General features: G+C 39.4%; 2 protein-coding genes across 4 annotated transcripts; one reads left to right on the top strand and one right to left on the bottom strand.

Moving 5' to 3' along the window:
- The first annotated feature begins 3,193 nt into the window (after positions 1 to 3,193).
- LOC122061087 (omega-hydroxypalmitate O-feruloyl transferase-like) lies at positions 3,194 to 5,858 on the top strand. 3 transcript variants are annotated; one of them, XM_042624270.1, is made up of 3 exons: positions 3,194 to 3,354; positions 3,669 to 4,142; positions 4,662 to 5,858. In XM_042624270.1, the coding sequence occupies exons 1-3, from the start codon at positions 3,325 to 3,327 to the stop codon at positions 5,517 to 5,519; spliced, it is 1,362 nt and encodes a 453-aa protein (XP_042480204.1). In that variant the 5' UTR covers positions 3,194 to 3,324; the 3' UTR covers positions 5,520 to 5,858. The 3 variants fall into 3 exon arrangements, with proteins under 3 accessions (XP_042480204.1, XP_042480206.1, XP_042480203.1); XM_042624272.1 differs by having other exon boundaries at positions 3,245 to 3,354; positions 3,675 to 4,142; XM_042624269.1 differs by lacking the exon at positions 3,194 to 3,354 and having other exon boundaries at positions 3,419 to 4,142.
- Positions 5,859 to 14,376: 8,518 nt separating this feature from the next.
- On the bottom strand, positions 14,377 to 15,813 carry LOC122062010 (auxin-responsive protein SAUR72-like). The gene has a single exon (XM_042625633.1). The coding sequence runs from the start codon at positions 15,195 to 15,197 to the stop codon at positions 14,697 to 14,699; it is 501 nt and encodes a 166-aa protein (XP_042481567.1). The 5' UTR covers positions 15,198 to 15,813; the 3' UTR covers positions 14,377 to 14,696.
- Between the last annotated feature and the right edge of the window lie 2,901 nt (positions 15,814 to 18,714).

The raw sequence follows: 18,714 nt of genomic DNA, 5'->3' as shown, positions 1-18,714 counted from the left end.
AAACCGTGGCGTCTGTGAGATCAAAACACGTTGCTTGGTGCAACTCTTTGAGAATTCTTTGACTTTGGATTCTTGTGTGTTTCTTATATAGCTAGAATTTAAGAATACACAAACAAATATTCCAGTTTAAAAGATAAATGCTATCCGTCCTGCCTTAAAAGGAGGAGGATTGAAATTCCCATCACACACAAGAATTTTAAGGTAACACCCTTTGATATTTTGGCCATTGAAACAAAGTATCATCAGATGGATGACTATTATTGAGGCATATGGTTATGGGTTTGACAAGATGATGACCATACACTCTCATATGTAAATGTTAAATAAAACAAAAAGAGGGTTTAAGTTCTTCCCCAGCTTCACACATAATTTCTAGTCGTCAAGATAAAATAAATAGGTTCCGACAAACACAGAAAAAAAGAGATCAACTTCCGATACATGGGATTGATTTGCAAAATTGAGTAACATATCTTCTATTGATGTACAATGGAGGTGTTCAGTCCTTAACCCGAAGAGCCATGCTTCCAAATTGATTAATAATAATAATGGCAAATTGGTATTACACTATAGAACGAAAATTTATAGGTTTAAGGTGGACTCTTTTATGACAACCACATCCAATAGTCACAAGTACCACCAACAAATTTGCCATTGTAAGAGAAAAAAGTATTGTCACATGTAAAGTTAGCAATACATTAGAATTAGGACTTGAAATTTGACATGCTCCAAATTAAAGGATTGAGTTTTCCTCAAGCAAATGCAAAGTAAATCTCTCACCGAGTCATTATTGGCTTTTGATGAGTGCCATGGGACGGTGGAGAACATTACAGACCTCCACAAATAGAGGAATCAATAATAACCCCATAGATGAGTAGATATTTCCTTTGCACATCATTTATTTTTTGTAAGAAAGAGATTCTACATCTATTGAATCTCCTTGCCGTCGTCAACCCTCAGCTATCATGAAAGAAAAAGAAATCCAAGAGTTGTAAAAGAGCGGAGCCTAGATAATTCTTTTGCTTCTTCTTCAAAAGTTAAAAAATTGGAGGTAGTGGTGGCCAAAATTGAGTTAAAAAATCCTTTCCAAAATTGATTCTCATATGGCTAAACATGTGATCTTAGATAAAATAATAGTCAAATCAACTCCTTTTTAAACCATTTTTAATTTGAAGACTTCTCTATAATTTGACCTAATTTCTTTGTTTAACCAACTCTATCAAGGGGCCTTTGATATAATTTTCTTTTTCAAATCATTGCAGTCAATATGTACTGCCACAGTCTGCCGGACCTGCAACCTTCTTGCTATAAATCCCATTATCCTGAATAGTAGATATGACTCCGTTGGGTGGCCGACATTTTCTTGCTTTTTCGAAGCTCTAAATTGGCAATGGATTGTTAATTGTTAGTTGTTAGTCGTACCCTTTCTCTTGCATAATCTCAAGACCCAAGCAATGTCAACACTACAGATCTTTTTCATCTTCTTTCTTTTTCTAAAGACCCAAAAAGTAAAATAAAGAAAGATATCTAGAGTAAGTGATCCAATTCCAGAAACCCAAAAGATAGAAAATTGAATGCCCTCCATTAATGGTGGTGAGGATAGAGTACGGATAACTGATGACTGAGGGCATACATGTTACCTACCCAGTGACCAAGATCAGTGTTTTAATGAGCCGGGAACCGGATTGGTTTGAATAAAATTGAAATGTGATCAGTCCAATGGGCCATAATTGATCTTGAATCTGGACATTCTGGAGTGGATGACTCCAGAAATTTGAGTTTTTTGATACCCACACTCAAAGAAATCACACGCAAAATCAACACCACCACTTATATTAATAGAAGGGTTAATCTGGATCCCATATATCTTATAGACAGATGCAAGTAGGTAGGTTCTTTCTTCCTATTTTATATTAGTTTTAAAAAGAAAAAAAAAAAATCTTATATTACTACATATAAAATAAAAGATTATTATGATAGATGATAATAACCTCTTCGATTGGCTCCCATGCATGGTAGGGATCACGTTTCTCCCTAGGAAATACTTCTACTAATACTATATATGCCCATATGTACAGCCTATCAATGTTCTTTGGTCTTATAATTTAAGGGCAAGAGAATCCCACATGCTTGTGTGGCTACTACACCGGTGCATAGGCCAATGGGAGGCTGCATAGAGGCATCTAAGGGGGGGGGCAACACCGTCTTTTTGTACCCCCTTGTGTTTGGATGTAGAGATTCTCAAATAGGCGGTAATTTAATATGGAAAACAAACAAACCCTTTGCAGCACGGGCCTAAAGATAGGGTGAGTTTTAGAATATGTAATCATATATTATCAGATTGGTGTAGGGGCCAATAAAGGGATATACGTGGGCATAAAGATTGGGTGGATTATAATTTATAAAATTATGTAGTCATATCTTATCATATTTGAATTTGGATACTCAATTAAAATGTGTCAGATATTATATTAAATAGTTCTAGTTATTATTGATGTTTCCGCTTCAATAATATAATTTAATATTATCTACAATGATTTAGCATCTTCGACTTTATATGTATATCACCAAGTATAAATAATGTTTATCAAAAGAAAAGAAAAAACCAAGTTGTATTAATCGAATATGAATTCGGATATGGTGTATCCACTTTAAATTCGCTTTGTTTACATCTTTAATTGCCTACTTCATATGTTGATTTAGGTATCGGTGTCATATCAATGTCAACACGATATCGATATGTATTGGTTGATAGGGTAAAAAATGCTGTTTTTTTGGGTAGAAAAAAAAAATGATATTTTTGATTTAAGAAAACAAGATTATTTCTTTTTATTTTTATTTTCAGAATCAGCCAAATATGCGTAGACTCTTTCTTTCCTTGCACTCAAAGCCATTACTCTAATGTTTAGCAGATAAAAAAAGGCTATTACTCAGTAATAGAACAGGACAGACCAGAGGAGGCCTAAGTTCAGCAAATTTGGGCGCCAACCACACCAACCATCAATTTCTCTCTCTATCTCTATACTCCAGATACCCCTTACAGTTGATGTTGGTACCATCAACTATCACCTATGGCAAGTAGCCAACTCCCACCCACAAACAAAAATTTATGTTCAAAACCATACCCAAACAGAGAGCTTATATCATTTATCTCCTCTTCTCTTGCTTCTACTTCTCCCCATAACCTGTCATTTTCATATTCTTTCCATCTTAAGCAAGAAGATTAACAATTTTGACCCAACTTAGCTATGCTTCTGTATATATTTAACTCTCTCGACCCCTTTCACCAGAACACCCACTGCAGATTTCTCTGTAAGGGACTCTTCTATGCTCTTGGGACCATTTGCTTTCTGTCAGGTATCCTTCCACTTGGATTCTTAGAATTCCATTCTGCATTTCATCCATGTCCTCTCTCCCTCAGTTTTTAAATGCTATAAAACATTACACCTGTGCTTTGTTTATGCTTCAACATATTTACACATGGTTTGTCTTCTAGATCAGGGCTAGCTTTCACATTTAAGTGCATTTAATAGAAGCTATTTTAATTTCTGTTCTTGGGAAGAAATGAAAACGACCCATTTTTCCTTCTTCCACTCCATATTTGACAAATCCCATCTGGGTTGCTAACTTTTCCAATGTATTGCTTCTCTTCTTCTACATTACTGTCCCAGTTTCAGGATCTAGAGCTTGAAGAGACTGTTTCAATGGAGGTATCTAATGGGAATTTGATTGAAATTGGTGTCAACCAAGGAGAGCCAACTCTGGTTCCTCCAGCAGAGGAGACAAAGAAGGGTTTGTACTTCTTATCAAACCTTGATCAGAATATTGCAGTGATTGTTAGGACTATTTACTGCTTTAAGTCTGATGAGAAGGGGAATGAGCAAGCTAGTCAAATCATCAAGGATGCCTTGGCAAAGGTTCTAGTTCACTACTACCCACTTGCAGGGAGGCTCACAATCAGTTCAGAGGGAAAGCTTATTGTGGATTGCACAGGGGATGGTGCTGTTTTTGTTGATGCAAAGGCAAACTGTACTATGGAACAGATTGGGGACATCACAAAACCTGACCCAGCAACCCTGAGTAAGCTGGTTTATGACATTCCTGGTGCAAAGAACATACTGGAGATTCCTCCTCTGGTAGCTCAGGTCTGTAAATCCATCTTATTATTTTTCAGAAGCAGATCTCTCATGGAAGATTTTTACTATAATAATGCATAGCAAGTCCAAGAAATGCATTTTTTTGGTAGGCTCTCCTACATGCACATCTGAATTCATTTCATATATTCATATACCTGCTCAAAATATGTTAAATCTCTTGCTGGATAGCAAACAGATTATGTTTAGAATTGAATTTGAAAGAAAGAGTTCCCATCAAGCATATGATGAAGCTAGACTAGAATTAAGAACTGTACTGATTCTAGATACTCTTAAAAAGGAGCTTCCTCTGAAATTTGAACTGGCCATGATGGGCAGTCATAGCTAGTTTCTATGTACATTGTGATTTAAAAATTTTCATTCTGATTTTTCAAATAGGAAATATGATTTCATTCAGTACTCTCTCTCTCTCTCTCTCTCTCTGCCCCCACCCCTCCCTTTCTTTTTTATTATGTTTTCAGACCCTTGCTTGCTTGCACTGGGTTCTTACATAACATCTTTATCTTCCAGGTGACTAAATTCGAGTGTGGAGGATTTGTTCTTGGCCTATCTCTGAACCACTGTATGTTTGATGGGATTGGGGCTATGGAGTTTGTGAATTCATGGGGTGAAACTGCTAGAGGTTTGCAGCTAAGTGTCCCACCTTATATTGACAGAGGCATCCTAAAAGCCCGGGACCAACCAAAGATAGAGTTTCCTCACAATGAATTTGCAGAAATAGAAGATATATCAAACACTGCCAACCTTTATCAGGAAGAAACGCTCTACAGGTCCTTCTCTTTTGACTCCGATAAACTCGAACAACTGAAGATGAATGTCATGAAAGAAGGAATTCTGAAGAAATGCACTACTTTTGAAGCTCTTTCTGCATTTGTGTGGAGAGCTCGCAGCCAAGCACTAAAATTGAAGCCTGATCAACAGACAAAGCTTCTTTTTGCTGTGGATGGAAGGACTAGATTTGATCCACCATTACCAAAGGGATACTTTGGCAATGGAATTGTCTTAACAAATTCTCTATGCAGTGCAGGTGAGCTCCTGGAGAACCCACTATCATTTACAGTTGGGTTAGTTCAGAAAGCAGTGCAGATGGTGACTGATATCTATATGAGATCAGCCATTGATTATTTTGAAATAACAAGAGCTAGGCCTTCTTTGGCAGCAACCCTTCTGATAACTACTTGGTCTAGGCTCTCTTTCCACATCACAGATTTTGGATGGGGAGAACCTCTACTATCAGGGCCTGTTGCACTGCCTGAGAAAGAAGTGATCTTGTTCCTATCTAATGGGAAAGAGAGGAAAGGCATAAATGTGCTGCTTGGGTTGCCTGCCTCCGCTATGAAGATCTTCCAAGAAATTATGCAAATTTGATGAAGATATTTCTGGGAACTCTTTTCGGGATTTCTTTACTGTAGCATTTGTCCTAGATTATGTGTTTCTGGCCAAATAAATAACATTACTGAGGTCACTTCTTTCTCAGATTCTGTTGAAAGAGAAGGAAGACTCTATGGTCATATGTCGTGTGAGTGGAATTTCAGTTTCCTGTTTTCTGTTTTCCCTAACAATGTGAAATTTCAATGTTGGGAGCTTTAAGTTGAACATCTGTATTAGATTAGTTTCATTGTGATTGCTCAATTGTTTCAGGATACTTGTGGTTTGTATTCAGTTCAACAATTTATGAGATCCAATTACATATTATATTTTGTTTTACTGTCATCACCCAACCCGAGTGCTAATATGATATGCTACATTCATGGAAGAAATTGAAGATGAATTATTATGATGGAAGAAAAAAAAAAAAAAATATATATATATATATATATAATGGAGATCTCTCAAGAACACTAAAATTGGCAGCACAAACTCTCCTCATAAACCCCAACACGAAAATACACAAATCACTCACTTTCTTACTTACCATCAGGAGAATAAAACATACAAATACTTAATACGTTCACGGAAGACGCATATCTTGTTGGATGGAAAAGATGAGGATGGGAGAGACAATTGGTCGTTGATGTGGTAAAAATTGACCGGATGATCTTCCTTGCAGGACCGAGTACTCCACTCTAGACCTGCACAGAAGAGCAGACAAAGGAGAGCCGGGCTGACCCGATGGGGGACTTTTCGATGCCTAAGTCATATTTTCTCCACGACAGTTACTCAAGAGAGTTTATTATGAAAAAATAATCGATCCTCATTTTTGAGGGCTTGCCTTGATATTTATAAGCAGTGAATGAAGAGAGGTGGTTGAGGAGAGTCATATTTTGGAAAGTAGTTCACTCTTGCTAGGATAACTCTTGGAAGAGTTCCACTAGGTAACTATTACCTTACTTGTTGGAATATCTCTTAGCGATAAGATTTGCAGATTTGGTGATAAGATCTGTTGAGTTGGCAATGAGTGATCCTCGGGATTGTCCCCGCAATCGTTGGGATAGGATCATACTCCATAGGGAGGCGACCCAAGGGGTCGGCTCAGCCAAGGATGATCTATGGGGCGGCTCAGCCAAGGATGACCCAAGGGATCAGCTCCGCCAAGGATGAGCCAAGGGGTCGGTTTTGCCAAGGATGACCCAAGGGGTTGGCTCTGCCAAGGATGACCCAAGGGGTCGGTTTTTCCAAGGATAAACCAAGGGGTCAGCTCAGCCAAGGATGACCCGAGGAGTCAGCTCGGTCAAGGATGAGCCATGGGATGACCTGAGGGAGTGGCATTTTTACCCTCATCATAAGCCCCCCACTCCTTCAGGTCAAGGTCCTTAGGAGTTCAATAAGCAAGGATTATGTGCTCGAATTAGGTTATGGATCTTTAGTTTAGTGAAGACAACTTTGTTACTTTTGATTTTTCTATAGTTGTCTTTTCGTACCAACCTACGAAGTTGGGTTTTTGAGTGCTGACCACCAAAGAATCATTGGCTCGATGGCCTTTGGTGTCGAACTAAGGTTGGGCCTTACATGCTTTAGTACGTAAAGCCTTGGGGTGTCGGGTTGAGGCTCTGGCTCGCGTGCCTTAGTGCGTAAAGTCTTGGGGTGCTGAGCAAGAGCTTGGGCTTGATTGCCTTAAGGCCTAAGGGCTTGAGGTGCAGAGCTGGAGCTCTGGCTTGTGAGGTGTCGAGACGAGGCTTGGGCTTCCATGCCTTAATGTTTAAGGGCTTGAGGTTCCGAGCCAGAGCTCGAGCTTGTGAGGTGCCGAGTTGGGGCTCGGGCTTGCATGCTTTAATGTCTAAGGGCTTGAGGTGCTGAGCACGGACATTGGTAGAGATAATACTATTCTTGCTTGGAGAGGTACGATCTCTTTAGGCTGAGCCGAGGTCATCCCTTACCTTCCTTTGGTGGGGGTAGGTGCCATGTGTTTCTTTTAGGAATGAGCGTGGATTTTGCTTAAAGGGATTATTTATTTATTTATTTATTTTTTTGCCCTAGAAGTAAGGGCTTCCATGTATTTGCCTTAAAAGATAAGGGCTTTCATATGTTTACCTTAAAGATAAGGGTTTTCATGTGTTTGCCTTAAAGATAAGGGCTTACATGGCAAAGATAAGGGCTTACATGGCAAAGATAAGGGCTTGTATGTGTTTGCCTTAAAAATAAGGGCTTGCATGTTTTTGCCTTAAAGATAAGGGCTTGCATGTATTTGCCTTAAAGATAAGGGTTTGCGGGGCCAAGTTGGAGCTCGGGCTTGTGAGATGCTGAGCCGGGGCTCGGGCTTGCATGTCTTAATTACTAAGGGCTTGAGGTGTCGAGCCAGAGCTCGGGCTTGTGAGGTGTCGAGCCGGGGCTCGGGCTTGCATGCCTTATTGCCTAAGGGGTTGAGGTGCCAAGCCAGAGCTCGGGCTTGTGAGATGCTAAGCCGGGGCTCTGGCTTGCATGCCTTAATGCCTAAGGGCTTGAGGTGTCGAGCTGGGCTCGGGCTTGCATGCCTGATTGCCTAAGGGCTTGAGGTGCCAAGCTAGAGCTTGGGCTTGTGAAATGCCGAGCCGGGGCTCGGGCTTGCATGGCATGGCATCAATGGAAAGATGCTAGCTATTCTCTTTCAGTGCAGTCCAAGCTGCTTGGCTTCGACATGTTGGTCAGTTGCGGGGTAATTAGTTTCAGAGTGTTCGTCGGTTGCAACTATGAGCCAAGTTGATCCAATGCCATACGAAGAATTCTATTTGTTGGTTTGGGAGCTACTGATCCGATTACATATTCTATCGCAACTTGTTATTTTGTTGGTGTCTTTCACAACCAAGTAACTGTGAACCGAGTAAAAGTGCATTAAGCATCTGTGGCTATCACGTAGAATGGCCTCTGTCGCTTGGTGACTGAGTCGCCACCACTGTGGGTATGGTCTCATCATGCATGCATACAATGTAATGTCTCCTGGTGCCGTTTTGTATTCGATATTGAAATCATGCTCGATGGAGTGATCTGTGGAGGTGTAGAATTTATAGGCTGTGATATGTTCGGCTGTAGGGAACTCTCGGCGAGCTGGTCTGCTCGGCTTGGAGACCAGGCTTTGTGCTTTGTGGCGGAGTGGTCTGCTTCGACCTGCTCAGATAGGGTGCCCTCAACTAGGGGTGTCAATTAGATAGGCCGGGCGGTCTCGATCGGGCCTAATTGGGCTTACCCATTAAAAACCTTTGCACCGTGAATGCCTGTTTACTTAAACGGGCCTAGGTTTGGGGGGCATGTTACAGTTTGTGATCGGATCGATCGATGTCGGGCTTTAATCGGACTACCTTAAACGGGCTATGGACCTACTTAATTTTAAACGGGCTCTAAACTTGCCTAACCTAAAATCCTTTTTTTAGCGGATTAAATGTCCAAAAATCTTCGTAATTGCACATAGTAAAAGTCATCCAAAAACTATTAAATCAAATGTAAATATAAAATTTAGATGCCTAGCTTTGCTCCTAATGTTACCTTTGATATGTTCCAACTGAAAATGTCAACTGGGGGTATTTTTGGCAGAGGGGGTACGCGTTCTCGCGGCCCCTACCATTTCCTAACATTTAAAATTTTATAGCCTTTCAGATTGTCTGAACTCTAGTCCATTTGATCTCTGAGATCAAATAAATGTTGCAGGCCGGTGCAGTTGTGTTCCGTGGGCTAGTAGTGTTGTGGGTTTGGTGTAGGATCCTGTATAGGTGGTGGAAATTACCATAGATTTTTAGTGGAAGTGCCCTCAAGGAGCTTTGAATCAGAGAGTAGAGTAGTAGACTATGAAAACCAAGAGCAGATTCCAAATAAGGAACTAAAGGTTACTGTAGCTTGCAGATCTCTATTATTATTTCCTGCATTTCTCTTATGTTTTATGAAGCTCTCTGTTGTTATCACTGTTATTTTTTGTCAGGACCTTTAAGATCATATAGTGACCAAAAAATAATCCTCTGTTTTTCTCATCCCCGTTTTTCCTTGTTTTGCTACCTACAGAACATGACACGTGGACAACTTTAAGACCAACGCACCAGATGTAATAATCCTCACCCAACCTTGACCGTTGGATCCTCTGTTGTCCACGTGTCGTGTTCTACAGGTAGCAAAACAAGGAAAATCAGGGATGAGAAAAACAGAGGATTTTGATCCATAGTGACCTGCGTAAGAGCTTATTTTATGGTCCAGACTTTTTGCTTTCCCAATACTCTTTCTTTAAAATGGACAATAAAGAAGCGACTAGCAAGTGGGTGAAGTTCAATCTCTCAAGTAGGCATGGATGAGCAGAACAGGTTTGACAGTTTATTAAAGGGATTGAAGCAGCCAAAGTCTACAAGTCTTTGTGTCATTTCACATCATTTTCTTGTCCATTACCTTTAGTATTATTAGTGGTTAAATAGGTATTTAAACAGTTTTAAACGGGTCAGGTAGTTCGGGCTAAATGACTCGGTTCTAACGAGCTTCTTAAGAGAGTTAGGTCGGTCAGGCACTCGACAGGCTAGTAGCTTGAACCATAAACGCCCGTTTAATGAACGGGCCAGACTTAGGTCATACACATTTATTAAACAAGTTGATCCAAATTGGGCCTTAAGCTAATCGGGCTCGATCGGGCCTACGGATGCGGGCTTAGGATTGACACCCTTATCCTCGACCAAGCTTTGTGCTCGGTTCTTGGTTCTAAATTGCTTCTTTTCCACTGCATAAGAAGAGAGGGAGAGAGAGAAATAGGGTCAATTACATCATTCATTGTAACTACTAACATTAAGCAGTCCGAGCTGCTTGGTTGCCTAGTGCTCGGGCATGGATTGGTTGGTCTGTGAAGTTCTGGTCGATTGTGGTGAGGTTGCTCGGCTTCTTGGGGCTGAGCTGCCGCAAAGGATGTAGAGGAGCTCCAGGAATTAGTTAACAATAAGGATTCAGATGATGTTTGCTTGGAAAGAACAAAAGTTGCCATTAGAGCAGTTGGTCGAAGGAAGGCCGGGTATTGAGTTTTCTGATTGTTGCTAGTGCGTGGTCGGTGGTAGGGAACTTTCTCGGCTTAGAGATCACCAACCAGGCCACAGGCTCGGTTGCCCAGAAAGCGTCTTTCCTTTTTCTTCATTTTCGCCTGTGACTACGGGTCTATTCCGACGGAAAGGAAGAGATTTAGTGTGGGAGAAATAAAAACAAAAAAAAATTATAACATAAAAAAGAAGGTTGATTTGATTCGCCCTTTCATTTGTTCAGCAGATTTCACAACGCTAAAGATGTATTGGCTGTCACAAGCATCGTGGCCTGATATGAAGGTCGGATTGAGCTGTAGCAACAACTCCCGTTTTAGGGTAAGCCACTTTCGTAACCCACCTTTTGGAAACCCCTTTTGTCTAAACCATTTTCTGTAACCACTATTTGTAAACCACTCTTGGTTACCCACTTTTGGTAAACCATTTTTTTTTTTTTAAAACCATTTTCTGTAAACCACTTTCATAAGCTGCTATTTGGAAACCACTTTTGGTAACACACTCGTTGTAAACTACTTTATAAAACCATTCCGCAAATCTTCCTGTAAAACCAAGTTATAAAATAAAACTTGTAAAACAGCTTTGAAAACCGGCTCCATAAGCAAAACACCTAAGCTTTCCTTGATTAAGATTCCTCCATTGAGCCCAGGCCGAGCCAACATCTGGAGCTGGTGGAGAGGTCGTCGTGAAGGTTTAGAAATAATAAAGATACGCCATTGTTGCCTGCAGAGAGCGGAATATGAATGGCCTGATCTGAGAGTGAGGGAGAAGGGGTTTCGGCCACGAAGAGTCAGCCATGATTGGGGATGGCGGATTTGCAGTTGTGATGGTGCTGCGATTGGGTTTGAGATGGATCCGCGATGACAGAGCCCTGTTCTTCAACAGCTTCGGTGAGGAGATGAATCCAGGAGAAGCTTTAGAACATTGGTTTTTCCTTATTTCCCACGGATGGCATCAATCTGATGCGGTAAAAATTGATCGGATGATCTTCCTTGCAAAGACTAGGTACTCCACGTTAGACCTGTAATGGCATCAATCTGATGCGGTAAAAATTGACCGGATGATCTTCTTTGCAAAGACTGGGTACTCCACGTTAGACCTGTACAGAAGAGCAGACAAAGGAGAACCCGCTAGACCTGCACAGAAGAGCAGACAAAGAGAGCCGGGCTGACCCGACTGAGGACTCTTTGATGCCTAAGTCATATTTTCTCCACGAAAGTTACTCAAGAGAGTTTATTATGAAAAAAAGCATAATGGTCGTGTTACGTGCAGAAAAATACGAATACAGAACGTTCGGAGCTCGGTGAATGTTTACATAAGTAAGTGATATGATTGACACATGTTAAATATGTTAATCTTGCTAACAAAGTTGTAAACAGTTACGACTCTGTTTAATATTATTAATATTTAAACAAATAAATAATAAAAATCCCAATATAAGCGGACTCCTCTTTTCATTCCGCTTAGAAATCTCAGTCCTCTCTTTCTCTCTCTCCTTGCTTCTTCTTCAAGGTTGTTCCTTCTTTCTTCTTCCTTTTTCACCGATCTCCAGTCTAGTTGAAGTTTTGTTTATCAATTTCAGTGAAGATTTGCATCCATGGTAAATTCTCATAGGTTAATAATATCTACCCAATAAGTAATAATAAAATCCTAGATATTCAACAGCTTTGTTCACTTTATAAATTCAAATTTGTCTTTTGCCATACATGCAAACTTTACTGTCCAAATCCCTTTCCTGATGATTAATATGTAAACATGGTATTTGGATATGTGTGACCAAGTCTTTCATATGCTCAATGCCTGAAAATAGTTATGTTGATTTTTTTCTTATCTCATCCTATTTTGAGAGAGAGAGAGAGAGAGAGAGAGAGAGAGAGAGAGAGAGAGAGAGAGAGAGAATTGAGATTTCCCAACAAAATCGAAGGAGGAGTCCGTTTATATTGGATTTTTATTTATTTTTTATTTATTTATATAAAAAAATATTAGACAAGTTAAGTAACCACATCCGTCATCTCTCCACCCTAAAAACTAGGAATCAGTTACAATATAAAAAACTAATAGATGGTTTAGATTAATCTAAACTTAAATGGACAGTTAATATTAAAAGAAAGTGAAAATAAGATTGTAATACGTAAGTCTTGCTACCACTCACCCATGAAAAAATAATTGATCCTCCTTTTTGAGGGCTTACCTTGATATTTATAGGCAGTGAATGAAGAGAGGCGGTTGAGGAGAGTCCTATTTTGGCAAGTAGTTCACTCTTGTTAGAATAACTCTTGGAAGAGTAACCATACATGAATTACATAATAGCCCTTCCAAACCTGGTACATAACAATACTTGAGTTGATCCACCAGGCTTAGGCCCCTCCACTACCATCAAAGACCTCACAAAATTTCTCATTTGGATCATTAAAAAAATGTTGGGAGCTAGGGGGCTAGGGAGTCATTGAAATGGGTACAAGAATTCAAGACACATAACATTAACCAAATCAAAAGCAGCTATTCTCATAATCTAGAGTTCTCTGTATCGTTTGTGAAAAAAACATATTAAACTAAAAGATCAAAACAGAAATACAGTAATCATTTTCACATTCATGAGAAATGGTAAAAAATTTTGTGGTCTGCAAAGAAAACAAAAGAGGTAAATACCCCGACCATCACAAAAACAATAAGCTAATCCAAATGAAATAAGTCACCAAAAATTGACCAGTTAAAATCCAAAACCATACCGACCGGTTAGTAAACGGTCTGGTGCCGGGCTTAGACAGATAATTATTCGGTCCTTCACAGTGCTGACCATGTTTGATTAGGTGATAACTTGTGTCCTTTTACTTCCATAATGTTGTTTCATGCACTCTTGATGGTAGCATGGAAGGATTTTTATGAAAGTAAAAGAACACAAGTGATCGCTTAACTGTACATGAAGCGTACACATGGATTGGTGATTTGGGTTCATGAGTTTTTGCATGAATCCTTTCCTAGTAGGGGTGGGCTAGTAAGATGGCTTGAGCACAGCTTGAGGTCTGGGAGAGAAGGCCAAGTTTAAGCAAGCTTTCTGTTTTTCAATGGGTAGAGCAATTGTATCTTTCCTTGTACATTCTTTTATTCTTCTTGTTTGTTTGGGAAGAAAACTAATATAACTATAATGGAAAAACGGTTCAAGAGGAAGGGTTTCTGTTCAACACTCTCTCATTCTGCAACATGGACAGATACTGTGCCCATCACAACCATTGGACAAGGTGACAGTTTAATTAGTGATGTGATAAATTTTAGAAACTAATTCTATCAAATACCCATCGACAACTGTTGAGTTTAGTTGATTCGAAAATGTTTGTTGAAGCAGTCTTCCATCTGGCATGTTTGGAGTTTGAGTCCCCCCCCCCTTTCCCCTAGCCGTTCTTCTTTGAGTTGGTATGCCATTTAAAGGCTATCATCCTAGTTGGCCTATGTATTGAACGGCATTCCATGTATGTTTTATTATGCTTACTTCTGGTTTGGTCATTATTATGCATTTTTCCTAGTCTATTTTGTCACTTGAAATAATTTGTTTGAGTTTAAATTTGACATGTGAGCAAAGGATCTTATGGTCATTTTTTCCACTTGACACATTTGATACCTATAGTACAAAATGTGGATGATAAAAAATTTCATTCCAAGGGTTTCAAAGTTCAGTCCAAACTGGTCGGACCGACTGGTTCAGCCCAGACTGAACTCTCATAACTTGGGTTTCAGGTTGGGGTTTTGGAACAAAACTAAATCGGTTCAACCAAACACAGCGACCAAACCAAAATCAGATCAATTGTAGCCTGAGAAGAAACTGAAAACCTAAAGAACCCAAGATTTTCCATCATTTTCCTTATGCATATTGGAACTGGCCCGGGCCAAACCGCACGATTACAAACCAATTACGTGAAATCAAAATGAAATTGAAAACTTCCTTAACGGTTTGATTTCTGGTTGAACAAATAATACACCGATATCGATTCAGCTAGACCAAAACCAGACCGACCCAACCCGACTGATTGACAACCTTCTTCATCCTTCCAAGCATCATAATATGAAACACACTCTGAAATAGTAACATCACATCACGATTTACAGCAAATCATCTCTCTCTCTCTCTCTCTCTAGACACAGATTATGTAGAATTCAGAAACCATTCATGGCTAACATCCGAGATGGACTGAGAAGGTGATAAGAAGCACACCATTTGGCAGAGCTGCAACCTTGCAGGCCTTCTCTCAGTCATTTTCGACAACACCTTATAGAAGAGATCGACATCACAAGGCAGGGAAAGTGGGCCTTGGCTACTGTAACCATACTCCAATTCTGCCTCTTCCAAAAGCATCTTAAAGAGTGGATGATTGGCATACTCCGTTTTGATCACGAATCTGTGTCTCTGAGCCCCAACATAAACCGTGAAGCATCCTTCTGGTGCCAGTGGCCTTCTCTTGCCGCTGCGCTTGCTGCTACTACTGCTCTCATCGGTGGAGTTGTCATTGCGTGGCCATGATCTACTCTTCGATATGGGCGTCAGAGACGATCTATTTCTATTTCGACGATTACCCATTGATCTGCATCGTTCCCATGTCTTAAAGATCAGACCTTTCCTCCCTCTGTTCTTCTCTACTACTTCCATCTCTTTGATGACGCCAAGAGTACTCAACAAGGAGAATTGACTACTAGAACTTCTTCAATTATATCTACTTTGTGGATCGAAGATGAATAGAAATCAAAACTTCTAACCTCTGTCGTAGACCAAATGGAACGTATTTTTGATCATCGGCCTCATCGTGTTACTCATATCTCTCCTTAAACTTTGAATCAGAGCATCGATAGTATATGGGTCAGGAGAGATTTTAATTCCAAAAGATGGAGATACCATTGGGGGGACGGAAGAATATCTCAATCCTGAAGAAGCCAAAACCACGAGAGGGATAATAAAAAGGGGGAAGTTGCAGAAGAGAACCTCACGAGGTAAGCTCTCAAATTTCAAGTCTGATCTGATCAATTGCGTCTCCAGCCGGGCAATTATCTTCATAGATGAAGCTAGAGTTATAAATCCATGGCTCACCCATTATGATTGTTTCTCCATCACGATCAATTCAAGCTTGTTTGTCAAAGAAGAAAACAAAAGATATAATTTTTCTTAAAATTATTACCCATTTGTTAAATCCTTTGTCTCACAAGTCGACATGAAAGGCTAATTTCTGTGATTTCAACGCCTGAAGAAATGGACAGAAAGCACAAATATTTTATTTTCAAGTGTTGGATGGACCCGAGAGGGCTGCGAATTTTCTCATCTTTCCTGATTAAATTGATTAAATTTTGTTATGGAAAAAAGTTCTCTAAACGAGCAGGAAAGGATAGGCTCGAGGTTTTAGTTCAACGTATGAGGCAATAGGATCGTCATCGATATTGACATTGGTACTGACATTGATTTTGATATTAATACTCTGATATCGATATATTGAGACGAATATATAGATATGCGTTGGGGCTTATCATTCTATTTGAGCCAATTTCAGTAAAGAATAAACCATTTTTGACTGTATTGATAGTTAATACCGATAAGAATTAATACAAAATCGTGATACCTAAATATGGTTTCCTCTCTTCCTCTTCATATGAATTATCTCATTGTCCTCCTATGTACAAAATCATTCTACCGCATCAAACTCCTGTATTAGAAATACTCATCTCTTTTGATATATGTAGAAGTGTAAGTATGAGAAAGATAAGATAACATTAGTCTCTATCATTGATGTAGGTGGCATTTTTTCTGTTTTAATGGGTTATCGGTTTGTCAAGAACATTTGATTTGTTGTTTTAGCTGCATTCAAAGGACCTTGAATAGAGTGGCACCCCAAAGAAAAATAAATCTTGAGTCGAGTACACTCCAAAATGCATCAACTGCAGGTGCGAAAAGCACAAAAGAAAAAGTTGTGGACTAAGTTTTTTCTAATGGAAGAATTCCTTTTACACTGATGAAGTGACCTTATGATTGAAGTGACCTTATGATTGAATTCGACTAAATATATATATATATATATATATATAAAACTTACACACTCTATTGTTAATGGTCACAAATACTCTCATTGGGTTTAATATGAGGGTTTAGATGTCTATGGTAAGGGGATTTTCTTTCACCACGTTTGATGGAAAACTAGGTCCAAACTTATTTGAGCATCTGACGTTGATAATTGCAACATAGGAAATGACGATGTGAAAATTAAGATCTAAATTCAATCAAATATCTACCCGTGTATTGATATGCATTCCTATCAGTACTACCATCATTCCACTGATATTGATATTGGAGCAATTTACAACCCCCTCACCCGTGTTTTGTTTTTATTACATCCCCACCCCTGTGTTTTCAAATATTACGCAAACCTCCCCTGTCAGTTAACACAGTTAGTGGACTATTAGTTTGGGTGTTAAAATACGAGTTTGCCCTTTTGCTTTTAACCACTTACTTTTTCCCCCATTTTATCCTTTATCTTTATCCCTACTCTCATAACCACTCTCGTATGAAACCCTTTACCATAGTTTCACTCACCTCCATCGCCAGAGACAGGGAGGAGTCCAGGTGAAGACGACGACAACGAAGAGGGTTTCAAACTTCCTGCAAAATCAGAACTTCACAGCGGCTTTGGTAAGTTTCTATTACCTTAAAAACTTTCTACGTCTTTCAGATAGGTAGTCATTAATAGGAGTTCATTGTGGAGTGAATCCACTTCTGGCTTCGCTTGTAAGAGAAAATTAGTTTGATCCCTTTGTACGGAGTTCATTTTTTCCTTTGTTGTTTTTCATTTGCGAATTGAAGAAGACAAAAAGTGATAGTTTAACCATAATTATAGCGCCACCCCCCAGAGAACGCCACAATTATAAGAACACCCCCTCTGTTTCACCAAATTAGACTCAAACCCCCTACCGTCAGTCACTATTGAATGAAGAGTTAAAATGATCGTTATACCTAGGGGTGTTGGTCGGGCTAAGCCGGTTTCGATCGGGCTTAATCGGGCTTGACCACTTGGAACCTTTGCACTGTGAACGCCCATTTAAGTAAATAGGTCTAGCTTTGGGGGGAGGGGCATGGTACGGTTTGTAATCTAGCCGGTTGGTGTCAGGCTTTAATTGGGCTTCCTTAAATGGGTCTTAACTGGGCTATGAATCTATTTAAGTCTAAACGAGCTCTAAATGTGTTTACCCTCAATTTTTTTTCTTAAGTTGGTTGAATGGCTAGAAATATGTGAGGCAAATTTTTAATAAAAAAGAGAAATGATACGAAAATATGGTTGTTCTTGCAAAGAAAAAGAAGAGATTATGACCTTTACAACTTACAAAATAAAGCTTAATTAAATCAAATCCTATTACAAAGCAAAGGGTAAGAAATCTTAATTTGTTTCTTACTAGTATTGGCAAAATAAGAATGTAGTATTAAAGAGGGTCGGGCTAGGTCGGGCTACTAGTTGATTCAAGCCGAGCATATAAATGTGTTAGTTCAGTCAGGCACCCAACGTGCTCGCTATTTGCACCGTGAACGCCCGTTTAATAAACATGTCATTTATTAATTGGGCCAGTTCAGGTTGGGCCGTAAATGTGCCGGGCTCAATCGAAACTACCGATGCGGGCTCAGAATTGACACCCCTAGTTATACCTTTGTCATTAAAACTCATGTTGTAACCCAATTCATCTTCACCCCTACCTATACTCACCTTCACTGAGACATCAAACGTAAGGACACACATAAGGTTTGCAACCAGTTCAAGTAACAGATAATGCTGGATCGTAACTGAGAAATACAGTATTTCATGCTATCAAGTACTGTAACTGCATCCACTATGTTGAGAAAAGGAATTAAAAAAAATACATAACGAATCAAAGAATGTTGGATCCTTCCAAAAAGATATAATTGAATCTGTAACAAGTGTTTATTTCTTCTACCAAAAAAAAAAAAAAAAAACTAAAGCTGCAACTCAAGTGATTTCTTGTGTTGTGCAACGACGAGTGAGGCTATGACGCTCCTCCCTAATTATATAATAAGAGGGCTATTAAACCAAACGAAGCAAGAGTCCGCTCCATTTAGTAAGTTTAGTTAGTTTTTGTCAAGTTAAGCTGTTACAACTATATATAAACTGTTAAGTTAG

The sequence above is a fragment of the Macadamia integrifolia genome, chromosome 14 (genome assembly GCF_013358625.1).
Source record: "Macadamia integrifolia cultivar HAES 741 chromosome 14, SCU_Mint_v3, whole genome shotgun sequence".
NCBI classification, from domain to species: Eukaryota; Viridiplantae; Streptophyta; class Magnoliopsida; order Proteales; family Proteaceae; genus Macadamia; species Macadamia integrifolia.
This window is presented reverse-complemented; position numbering and strand designations above follow the sequence as displayed.